Raw genomic sequence first — 12062 nt, forward strand, 5'->3', positions numbered from 1 at the left:
ACCCTGTTTCAGCTTGCCCATTCCCTAAGAGCTGGTAGCAAAGCCCTTCTCTGTGTCCCACCAATGATGGAGGTGCAGTTGGCTGGGATGATAGGAAGGACTTCCTTGATGGCTGCACCCAGACTGTAGAAAACCTTGCCCTGCTAGGTTTATCTGGCCCACTCCCTTGCCATTTCTGGTGCAAATGTGCTGAGCCTGTCTTGATATTGCTGTTTTATCCTGGAATGTAGTACTTGGACTGCTGCAAGCCACTCTGAGTAATGCAAATAAATAAATAACCCAGTGGTAAGGTGAGTCATTTCCTCATACCTACCAAACAAATTCATCCAGAGGCCACGATCTGAAAATTCTTTGTTCTAATTTCCAATGTTGTGTGCATTTGGACTTGAAACAAGGTTAGAACATTCTGTGTTTGAGCTCCTCTGTGTGATACCTGCCATGTTAGGTACAGCCAGACCCAGTTTATTTACTGATCTTTGCAACGCACTTCCTTTTAATCTGAGTAATTTACCAGTCCAAAAGAAGCTGTTAATTGACACTGGCTTTGTTCAGATCTTTTTTGTTTCTTTGCTTTTTTGGATAATGCTTTCAAGGTATTTTTCATGGTACAGAAGATACATTTTGAGAAAACAATTGTTACAACAGTAAACAACTATTAACTTGTTCTGATAAAATGCTTTGTCTAGATCTTGATCAGGCATAGAGCTAGGAGGAAGGAGACGTTTTATTCTACTTACAGCAATACACGGTGGCAGCCATGACAGACTCTTTAGTCTGCCCTTTAATTTAGCTTAGTGGATATGGAGTCCAAGTTCGATTTATTAAGCTCATGTAAACTGAAGGAATTCTGAATCTCCATAGGAATGGCTTGTTAAACCATAGAAATGTATATGAATTCTGTAGGTGATTCTGAACCATTTGTGGAATAGATACATTGATTATTACAGATATGTTGATACTAACTCTAAAGCCAGACGCACTTCCAACATTCTATAATTCAGGAGTGGCCAATGTGGTGCTGTAAGACTATAGCTGTTCTGAAAGCATCCCAAACAAATAAAAAACTGCCAGTGTCTGCTTTTAGTTAAAATAATACATAAAGGTCCGTATTGTTAAAGCTATGCTTTTTCCAGTAGTGATGTATGGAAGTGAGACCTGGGCCATAAAGAAGACTGATCGCCGAAGAATGGATGCTTTTGAATTCTGGTGTTGGAGGAGACTCTTGAGAGTCCCATGGACTGCAAGAAGAACAAACCTATCCATTCTTAAGGAAATCAGCCCTGAGTGCTCACTGGAAGGACAGATCGTGAAGCTGAGGCTCCAATACTTTGGCCACCTCATGAGAAGAGAAGACTCCCTGGAAAAGACCCTGATGTTGGGAAAGATGGAGGGCACAAGGAGAAGGGGACGACAGAGGACAAGATGGTTGGACAGTGTTCTCGAAGCTACCAACATGAGTTTGACCAAAGTGCGGGAGGCAGTGGAAGATAGGAGTGCCTGGCATGATCTGGTTCATGGGGTCACGAAGAGTCGGACACGACTAAACCACTAAACAACAACAAAATATATAATGCCCTCACTGGTCCATGGCATTACAGCTGTATCTTTTAAAAGAATGCTGTTCAATTTCCAACATTCATATTAGGATTCCAGTCATGCCCTCAGCATCACCCATGAGCAGTCAGATCATATCTCTGGGACAATAATAGAACCTTGAGTTTATGAGATCAGGGAAACGGATTCCAGAATTAGATCAATCCTTTTGGAAATTAGAATAAGACGCACACTTACTTATCTTTCCACATACATGCAACTTAAGGCTCTCCAAGTGTCATTTAAGTTGATCTTTGGCTACACCTATTTAGCAACCTGCCTCAGTAACATCAGGGCTGGCCCAAGACATTTTGCTGCCTGAGGCAAAGGACAAGAAGGCACCTTGTCCCCTTTGGAGGAGGCAGTTAAGAGAAATAAAGAAGAGAACCAAGAGATTAAAAGGGATCAAGAAAGAATGAAAACACAGAAACTCAAGAGAATATACTTGATAATATTACACTTCTGAAATTAAAACAAAAACGCTATGTCTGAGAGGCATTCCAGAGCATCAGAATGAACAAATCAGGGTCTTAATCATAGAACATCAATCTAAACGCTTGGAGATGGAGGAGGAAGAGCTGAATAAAGAGATAGATAAAGTTTTCAGAGTAAAGTCTCCATATGCCAAAGCTAAAAAACTGCCAGGGGACTGTTTGGTGATATTTAATACAAGAAGCATCAGAGACTACATTCTCCAAGCCTATTTCCAAAAATCACTACAAATAGAGGAACAAAGAATTATTATCTTAAAGGAGATCCCCAGAAGGTTATTGAAAAAGGGACCAACTACAGATTCTTGATGGAAGCACTGAATAAGTGTTCCATTCCACTGGGAATACCATTCCCCTATAAGGGTAAAGAAACACAAAGATGTGTCGAGTCTATGTCTCAATTGCCAAACGGTAGGGTCGCAAGCTTATTTCTAACTTTCTTTTGTAGTATGTAATTTAGAACTATGAAGCCCCCTGTTAAGATTACTCCCCCGATCAAAAGGCTCTGAGGTCTTGGAAGTTTGAATTTGTTGCTAAGATTATAGTCACTTCTCTGTCAGAGATGAGCTATGGGCAACAGCCTGAGATGAGCCAAGAAAACAGAAAGCTGTCAGACCAGAGGGCAAACCGGGGGGGGGCATTTTGACTCAGCGCTACTTCACGGATGCTGTTCTCTCCTACGGCGTCATATAAACGTGGAGCTTAAGAGCAAGAGGAAGACTATACATACACAAGTCCTCTGTAGTAGCACCAGGAACCAAGCCAGCCATGGATTCGTAGAGCTCCTCATCACAGCCAGGGTTCAGAGAGCATTTCATCAGCAGGTCACTGGAAAGGTGAGCCATGGACTCATAAACAGAATCATCTTCCTCGCCCTGCATCAGCTGTTCCTTTATGTGGCTTTTCAGCAAGTCTGCTGTCTCCTAGAAGGTGAAGAAAGAAAATCAACAGACCCACCGAGGCAGTGGTGGTGGTGAATGCCATTGAATCAATCTAAGAGCATGCCCATGTAACCAATCCGAAACATGACCCCTCCTACCACACTTCAGTCTTTATATGCAGTGGAGCGTTCATAGCAGGGCAGAACTTTGGGGTGGAAGTCAGCAGAATGAGCAGAAAGACCACCATACAGGGGGGCAGTCTAATCTTACTGCATTTTGTTCACTAGCTGACGCCAAAAACATTCCGCTAACTCTTTTAAACGTTTAGAGGCAGAGCCCCTACACAATCATCAGCTAGCCACTTTCAAGCAAATCTACCCTTTTCCTTTGCAGTCACGCACCTCTAAACTTCATGAAACGGCAGGGTGAGTGGGCTGGTATTAAATCATTATTTTACTGCATTTCACTTTCTGCACTTTCTACCCTCTAGGGCTGGTGTACACATCTGCCCCGATTCCGTAAAAACGGCAACCCCTCGATGGCTGTCTTTCCCACATTAAGGTACCTCACTGCCCATTATATGTGGAAAAGGAAAATGCCACAAGTGATGCTAAATCAGGCACTATCATGTCTATGCAGAGAATGACATTCAGAGAAGAGGGTGAATCTCATGCAAAGGCCTAAGCCATACATTAAATCTTTAAAGCATTCCTGTCTCAGAAATTCCAGAAAATTCCAGAAAAGCAGAGCAAAAAGGTGCTGTTACCTTTCACCTCTGCCACTGATCCACAGAGACACCAACCTGCCTGTCTCCCACTGACAAATCCACACTGCTTCTGCATGTGCTTTCTCTATCTACTTGAAGATCTGTTCAACATTGTTCACAGGTGTTATTTTTCCTCCTACAAACACTGAAGTTTGCCAATATCTCCAGGCCCTAATTTCACAAGTATCACCTACCCTATCAATTACTCTGGATCAGGCATAGGCAAACTCGGCCCTCCAGATGTTTTGGGACTACAACTCCCATGATCCCTAGCTAACAGGATCAGTGGTCAGGGATGATGGGAGTTGTAGTCCCAAAACATCTGGAGGGCCGAGTTTGCCTATGCCTGCTCTAGATTCTAAAGCAGTGTTTCCCAAACTTGGGTCTCCAGCTGCTTTTGGACTACAACTCCCATCATCCCTGACCATTGGTCTTGCTAGCTAGAGATGATGGGAGTTGTAGCCCAAAGAAACAGCTCGAGACCCATGTTTGGGAAACACTGTTCTAGAGTAATTCGTAGAAGGGGGTGTTGGGAGTTTTCTCCTTCAGGTTATTATTTTTGCTGTCAGAAAGGAATCATACATGTGAGCTAGAGAACTTTAAGGAAAATGCATCTTAAACTTCTGGAGAATTGGGGAAGGGGACCCACATTCAAATACTAGTATCACTTTCTGAAGGAATAAAACGGCAGCAATCGAATTCTTGCCCCTGCAGTGCAGTTTCTACGTGAGACACCACCCTAAGCAGTGTGAAGATTCAGGAGTCCTCGCACCATCCTGACAACAGGGAATGGAAGGGCAACAGCCCCTCTTACCACATATTCATCAATGAACTGCCGGAGATCTTTGAAGCCCTCATTCTCTGCAATGTTGTTGGGATAGTGACCATATTTGTTGGCAACACTGTAAGCCTGTAGGGCTCCTGGGCATGAAAGCAGGAGGGCAGTGAGGTTCTTCAGACCATATTTAGCAGAAAAGTGCAGCAGAGTTGGCAACTCTTCATCCCTCTGGCCTGAAAAGAAAGAAGAAAACAGGCATGCAAGGCAGGTTACTTTTTTTCAGTTTTACTCACGGACGATAAATTCAGCAGTTCTCAGTCGTTATACTGTCTCGGAGCTAGTGTCGTGCCCAAACCTCCGATTTCTCAGAAGTTTCCTTCCCAGGTGAAATCAGCTTTTATTTTTTCTACCCTAATTGCAAGGTGCATTAGAACCTTGGACCTTTTGGACCAGCAGCCCAGGTCATTATATACAATCACCCCATGGACCAACTTTCACAGATGAGTGGGGCACCCACCTGTTCATCATCTAACATCAAGGTGACATCAGGTGATGGACAGGAGGGTGGTCCTGTTCTCCTCAGCTGACCTGTAGGGGTGGAGGTGGGGATCTGCCTCCTCATTGGCTGCTCCCAGACTTTGGAACTCCCTTCCTAGAGAAATAAGATTGGTCCCCTCCTTGTTGCCCATCCACCCTGGTGAAAGCTTTCTACAGTGGCACCTCGGGTTACATACGCTTCAGGTTACATATGCTTCAGGTTAAGAACAGTTTCAGGTTAAGAAGGGACCTCCGGAATGAATTAAGTACTTAACCCGAGGTACCACTGTAGTTCCAACAGGCCACTGGGAACTGACTGTTTTTAAGGAAAGAGCTGGCGCTATGATATTTTTATTGAATTGGGGTGTTGGGTGTGGGTGTAAACAGTCGCACCTTGGTTCTCGAACACCTTGAGACTCAAACGTTTTGGCTCCCCTCCCGAACACCACAAACCCGGAAGTGAATGTTCCAGTTTGCGGACGTTTTTTGGAAGCTGAACTTCCGACGCGGCTTTTGTGGCTTCCAACTGAGTGCAGGAAGCTCCTGCAGCCAATCAGAAGCCGTGCCTTGGTTTTAGAATGTTTTCAGAAGTTGAACAGACTTCTGGAACGGATTACGTTCAAGAACCAAGATACGACTCTATACTATTAGTGTTTAATTGTTTTTTCATTATTGCTTTCTTTTCTCTGTTTTTAGCTGTTTTTATTTTAGTTGCAAGCTGATCTAAGTTCATGTCAGGGGTAAAGGCAAGATTTAAATAAATATAATACAACAACATCATCATCATCAACAACATCCAGAACATTCCCTGCAGAGAAGGCACTAATGAGCAGGATTTAAAACACACCCAGCAGCTGATGAGCCAGGGGGCTAAATTCTGATGTTTAACCCTTCCAGAGCACACTTGCCTCTAGAAGCAGATGTGTTACTCTCAAATGTTTGTGTTGGGCTGAGAACAAGACAGCTTGACCAAACCATCCATCCTATACTACCTTGTATTGTGTCGGATGGTCAAACACGTCAAACTGCATTTCCTCTCTTTTTTTATTCCTACTATTGTACTGTGCCTTTTCACAGAACACAATAACTTTCAAACCACCACCACACTTACATACAACGTCTTCTTCCTCTAGCTGGTTGATCCCTAATAGGTGCAAACCGCTTGCAGGAAGGCTCTTTTTCATTGACTCTGTCAGGATTTTGTCTAGTGCTTCTGTGTTGTAAGGGATTATTTTAAATGCCTGAATGCAAGGAAGGAACCCATTCATATCAGATTATTTCAGCCAGACAGTATGTTTTAATAGATCAAGAGTTCATCCATCACCTGTAAATCTCAAGAACAGAAGTCATCCCCTTCTGGGGAACTGTTTACCCACATTCAAAGGCACACCTGATATTTAAGCAAAGGTGCCACAATACTGATTGCACCATTGTCCATCTAGAGCAGCCTTTGCCAAACTGATGCTTTCCAGATGTATCGGGCTACAGCTCTTACCACGACTGTGCTGGATGAGGTTGATCAGAATTGTACTCTGATACTTCTGGGAGGCGAAAGCTGCTCTAGAGTCTCCCCGTAGGAATCAACCCCGCGCTTATCATGTGAGGCCTTTCTCTGTGTCCCCATTCCTTGAGAGGTTTGGAGAGTGACTACACGAGAACAGGCCTTTTCTGTGGTAGTTCCCCATCTGCGGAATGCTCTCCCCAGAGAGGCTCACCTGGCCCCATGTCTTCAGACCCTGGGCAAAAAACATTTTACCCAGGCCAATGAACAGTGTATGGCCTTTTAAAAGTGGGGGGATGGTTATGACTTTTTCATGTGGTTTTATTGTCTTTTATTTTTACGCTATGTAAATGTTGTTTCTAATGTTGTTCACTGACCTGGGATGGTCGGATAAAGGGCAATATATAAATTGAATCAATAATAATAATATGCACACTCTCACATACTTACATTTAATGAGATTATAAAGGTAAAGGGACCCCTGACCGTGAGGTCCAGTCGCGGACGACTCTGGGGCTGCAGTGTTCATCTCGCTTTACTGGCTGAGGGAGCCAGCGTACAGCTTCCAGGTCATGTGGCCAGCATGACTAAGCCACTTCTGGAGAACCAAGCAGCGCACGGAAACGCTGTTTACCTTCCCGCTGGAGCGGTACCTATTTATCTACTTGCACTGTGTGCTTTCGAACTGCTAGGTTGGCAGGAGCAGGGACCAAGCAACGGGAGCTCACCCCGTTGCGGGGATTTGAACCGCCGACCTTCTGAGGTTACTCTTTTTATATCCCAAGGTCTCTTATCCAATTTCACACTGGAACTGAGAAGTAACAGGGTTTATGGGTGCTCCATTCTTTCTTTGAACTTAGAAACTTGAGCTACTAACCTTGCGTAATATGTAGAATAACATCCATTCAGCAGCAGCTGATATCAGAGTCACTCAGCCTTTCAACAGTGTTCAGGTAACCCCATCACCAACCCCATAGACCAGGGGTCAGCAAAGTTTTTGTGGCTTGCGACGGTTCACAGTCCCGCAGACGCCACGGTGGGCCGGAGTGCAGGCATACACGAATGCTATTTCCGGCACTCCTTCCAGTGAGGAGGAGGCGTGCGCAGCTTCCCATTGGCTGAAGGAACTTCCTGCAACCAATGGGAAGCTGACCAGCATCACGGATAGCGGTCCCTGCTCTGCCCCACGCCAGTTTAGCGCCAAGCACGGGAGCCAACCGAGCAGGCAGGGAGGTCATGGGCCGGTTAAGCAACCCCCATGGGCCTCTTGGGGCCCATGGGCTTTAAGTTGCCGACCCCTGCCATAGACACCTGCTGAGGAACTAGACCTCATAATTGATTTTGTTGGTTTCTGGACTCCAACGTTCCCACTATTACAGAGACTATCTAAGCACCTAGCCTCTTTTTTGCTTCACTGCAGCAATGAGCAAGCCCTTCCTTTCATCACTGCTATTGCAAGCACCTTCCTCCACTGCTGTTCCAAAACAGAAAAAGTGAATGCTTAACTTATGGTGCCATGGAGCAAATTCTTTCTAGCTACTGCTGCATCTAAAATATGTTTCCACATCACACGGTAGTAAACATGCTCCTTGACCCTTCTTGAAATAGGAAATAAAATAGGAACCTAAATTCATAAATACCTCCATGGCTGAATTTTACATGGAAGGTATATTGCAGCTGTTTGACAGATCTTTTTCAAACTAATTGTTTCTGTTGCCACCCTGGATTTTAAAACAAAACAAAGCAGCATGCCCATCAGGCATAGCTTGTGTCTCTCAGGACTATAAGAATTAGGTATGCTGATATGCAGTTAGCTATTTTTCAAGGTTCCTCGCTGATTCAAGTTATCTCCTTTGCCCCTTCTTTTAACATTTACCTGACACATAAATTCCACTGGATTTGCTGCAGTAGACAGCAAGTTGCTAATTTCTTCCATGTCAGTGTAATAGCAAATGCTTGCTTCAGCTATCATCAAATCCCCAGAAAACAATCGCAGGCATACAGCTCCAGGCGACAGGTCTGTGGGAGAAGGCAAAGATTAATCAGTAACAGACAAGGTACAAAAGAAAACCCACTATGCTAGAAGAATCAATAAAGAACAATGCTCTGTGTGGCCTTCCTTTGAACACAGTTGGTACAGTTTGGCTTTCGAGGAATACTACAGAGGCTCACCTGTTGACAGGTAGTGCTTGGTTTCTTGGTGGATCTCTAAAAGCAACATTGGCTACTACTTCATTCCCTAACAGCCAATGTTGCTGTTAGGGATGCGCCAAGAAACTAAGTACTACCTGTCAACAGGTGAGCCTCCGTAGTACCCCTCGAAAGCTGAACTGTACCAACCATGCCACCCAAAACCAATGGTGGAGCTGCTATTGCTATGCCTCTTTCACATGTATCTGAATGTGTGGAAGAACTTAACATGCCAAGAGAAACCTACAGGCTTCAGCAGTGGAAGCGATGACGTAAACCTAAAGTTATCGAAGAGAACAAAACTGGAAGGTCAAGAATCACCCAGCAGCACAATCAGTGCTTTCAACTTGCTTTAGCCATGATCATGTGATGAAACCAGAGAATGCAGGAAGTATTTACTCAGAACTCCTGGCCTAAACAAAGCCCAAAAAGCAGTCCTGAGTCCTTGCTATTTATTTATTTATTGGCGCTGGCCGGAGGGGGAAGCACAAGAAGGATAACAGCACTGCCACAGTCCTCTCTGGTGAGCAGTTTCAACGAAACCTGTTGCAGTTTACAGCCACCAACTCCCTTAAAAGAATCATGCGTGAAAACTAAACAGGGTCCATGCCAGAGCCCTAAGCACAATCAACCGCACTGCTCAGCCCTTAGGAAAGTGAGAAAAAATTCCTACATATAGGAAGAAACCTGTTCCCATGAAGGATTTTCATACTCTCCAGGCTGTCATTTGAATAAAAATTAACTTAGCTTCCACAACATAACCCTTCCTATTTTGAATGACAAATTTAAGTTCCGTTATGCTTCTAAAATTACCACACAGCAAAAATTAAGTGCAGCTCTGGCCATTTGGCAGAATGTGGGGGAAAGAGGAAGCGCAAGACAGCTTCTGCTTCCTGTGGAGGCAGCCCTCTACACATCTGGAGCTCAGTCGTCAACCAACCCATGATGATGAGGCTTGCAAGCCCCCACTTCGGACGCAATGCAGCACGCTAACAGGAAGCATGGTCTAATCTGGCTGTTTTAGCTCTACTACGCTCTAGCAACTATCTATTTGCGGCTTCGTGTATACAGTTTTAGCTTCCAGGGCTCACTTTTTTGGAGCCTTCATAAGAGGATATTGTTTGTTTCACTTTCTGCTTACTTAGCTGATGCTAAATTTGCCTCTGAGATAAGGTGCAATTCTGTTTAATATTTTCTGCCGCAGAGAAGCGTTTTAGCAAAGCAATGCCAATTTTGGCACCTACCAGGTGCGGAAACCGAAACGGTGTACTCATTCTCTATCCTGGCCAGAACTCGCTGTGACTGGCAGCTCTCGGAGGAAAATTCCACTTCCATTTTTACATGGCTATCCAGCTTACATTTTAGGATGATGTAAACTATTGTCTTCGCCTAGAAGTAGAGCATAACATTTTAGAAACACAGTAATATCTGCAGGCTCTTGAATGCTGTACAATCCCTTTCTCCACAAAATGTGCCCAAAGTGACTTGGAATAGTTTAAAGTGTTAAAATGTAGACATTATATATACATATACACACCCACCCACACATATATATTCAACAACTTCTAGTTTTTTGGCTGTAAAATCAATCCTTCTGCAGAGAAAGTAGCACGGGATCTTGAGCAGAATCTTCAGTATTTTCTGTTTCATGCTGCACAGAGAGAAAGATGGGAGATAATGACGGTTTTCACAGAACTGCAATTGAGAAGGACTGTGTGGAGATTCTCCAATAGGTCTACAAGGTGGGATTGAAAATCTCGGCCCTTCGTCTCCGTCCCTTCATTCCCTACCAACGGTGGCTGATGGGAGTTGTGGTCCAAAATACTGTGGGAGGGGAGGCAGCTGGTTGGCAAAGGCTGGTTTAAACCAGAGTTAAGCTTAACTGTGTTTCGAGGAAAATGAGGTGTGATGGTGCACAGGGCAAAAAATCACACCCACCTTGATCCTCTCCTGCTCCTCCCCTGCATGCTGGGAGCTAAGCCATGGTTTGGCTTAGTGCTATGCCAAAGCAGGGTTCATGGTTTGTCTGTATCTGAACAAACCACAAGTTGTTGCCAATATCAGTTCTTGGCTTGCCACTTGTGTTTTATTAAGGGGGAAACAAGCCATAAGCTCAGGTCTGGAAGTAAAGCGAAACCAATTCATGGCTCCCAGCCTCTAGAGTGAGATGAGCGCACAACCCTAGAGTCTGACAAGACTGGCCCGTACGGACAGAGGTACCTTTACCTTTACCTTTTAAGGATCAGCTATGGTCTAAAATGATGTGTGAACACTTCCGCAGAGGGCCATTCTCTGTGGCTGCCCCACAGTTGTGGAACTCTCTTCCCGTATCCTAAAGGGTCATGAAAATCTAAGGCTAAAAACAAGGCTTGAACCAGAAATCAGCCAGGCTGAGGACTGGCCAAAGACCCATGGAGCTCAAAAGGACCCCTCACTAGCCTGAGGTCTGCCCCCTTACTACCCTCCTTGCAGGGCCCCTGGGTAGCCATTCTAGTGGGCAACAGTGCCACCTGCAGTGCCCGTGTACCATTTTGGATTTCCCAAAATGAAATTCAAGTTGAAAAGAAGCACTGAAAGCCACTGACAGTAATCTAGTCTCGAGGTTACCGCTGCACGGACTACAGTGGTCAGGAATGGCTGTAGTTGGCAAACAAGACAAATATGGAAAAAGGCATTCCTGACCACAAAGGACACTTAGGTCTCCAGGGACAGAGATCTATCCAAGAGTACCCCCAAGCTACATATTTGCTCTTTCAGAGAGTGTGCAACCCCATCCAGAACAGGTAGCTTGCCAATTTCCCACACATGGAACCACCCACCCAAAGAACCTCCATCTCCCTTACAGTGGTGCCTCGCAAGACGAAATTAATTCGTTCTGCAAGTTTTTTCTTCTTGCGAGTTTTTCGTCTTGCGAAGCACGGTTTCCCATAGGAATGCATTGAAAATCAATTAATGCGTTCCTAGGGAAACCGCTTGCCAGGCTGGCGGTGCGGAGAAGGGCTTTTCTCCGCACCGCAAGCCTTCAGGACAGGTACGGGAACAGAGGGGAAGGCGCGCAGCGCTTTCCCTCTGTTCCCGGGGCTTGCGTGGGAGGAGGGTTTTTCCTCCCCACCGCCAACATTCAGAACAGCATTCTGAATGTTGGCGGTGGGAAGGAAAACCCTCCTCCCACCCCAAGTCTTCAGGAAAGCCATCCGATGCCCGGCGGCGGGAGGAGACGTTCCCCCCCCCCCGCCGCCGCCCAGCATCGGAGCTTCGTTCTGATGCCCGGCGGCGGGAGGAGGCGTCCCCCCCCGCCCGGCATCGGAGCTTCGTTCCGATGCCC

At 45.3% G+C, this 12062-nt stretch overlaps 1 protein-coding gene across 2 annotated transcripts in view; it reads right to left on the bottom strand.

The window, feature by feature from the left end:
* Positions 1 to 12062, bottom strand: part of PIK3AP1 (phosphoinositide-3-kinase adaptor protein 1) — a 54124-nt gene that overhangs the window by 22707 nt on the left and 19355 nt on the right. For both annotated transcript variants that reach the window (XM_081191620.1, XM_081191621.1), the window contains exons 4-8: positions 9982 to 10126; positions 8424 to 8566; positions 6158 to 6287; positions 4546 to 4742; positions 2815 to 3007 (exon numbers count right to left, since the gene is read on the bottom strand). In XM_081191620.1, coding sequence (XP_081047746.1) covers positions 2815 to 3007; positions 4546 to 4742; positions 6158 to 6287; positions 8424 to 8566; positions 9982 to 10126 — 808 coding nt within the window. The remainder of the gene's footprint in view (positions 1 to 2814; positions 3008 to 4545; positions 4743 to 6157; positions 6288 to 8423; positions 8567 to 9981; positions 10127 to 12062) is intronic.

Source organism: Podarcis bocagei (assembly GCF_964188305.1).
Source record: "Podarcis bocagei genome assembly, chromosome: 4".
NCBI lineage: Eukaryota > Metazoa > Chordata > Lepidosauria > Squamata > Lacertidae > Podarcis > Podarcis bocagei.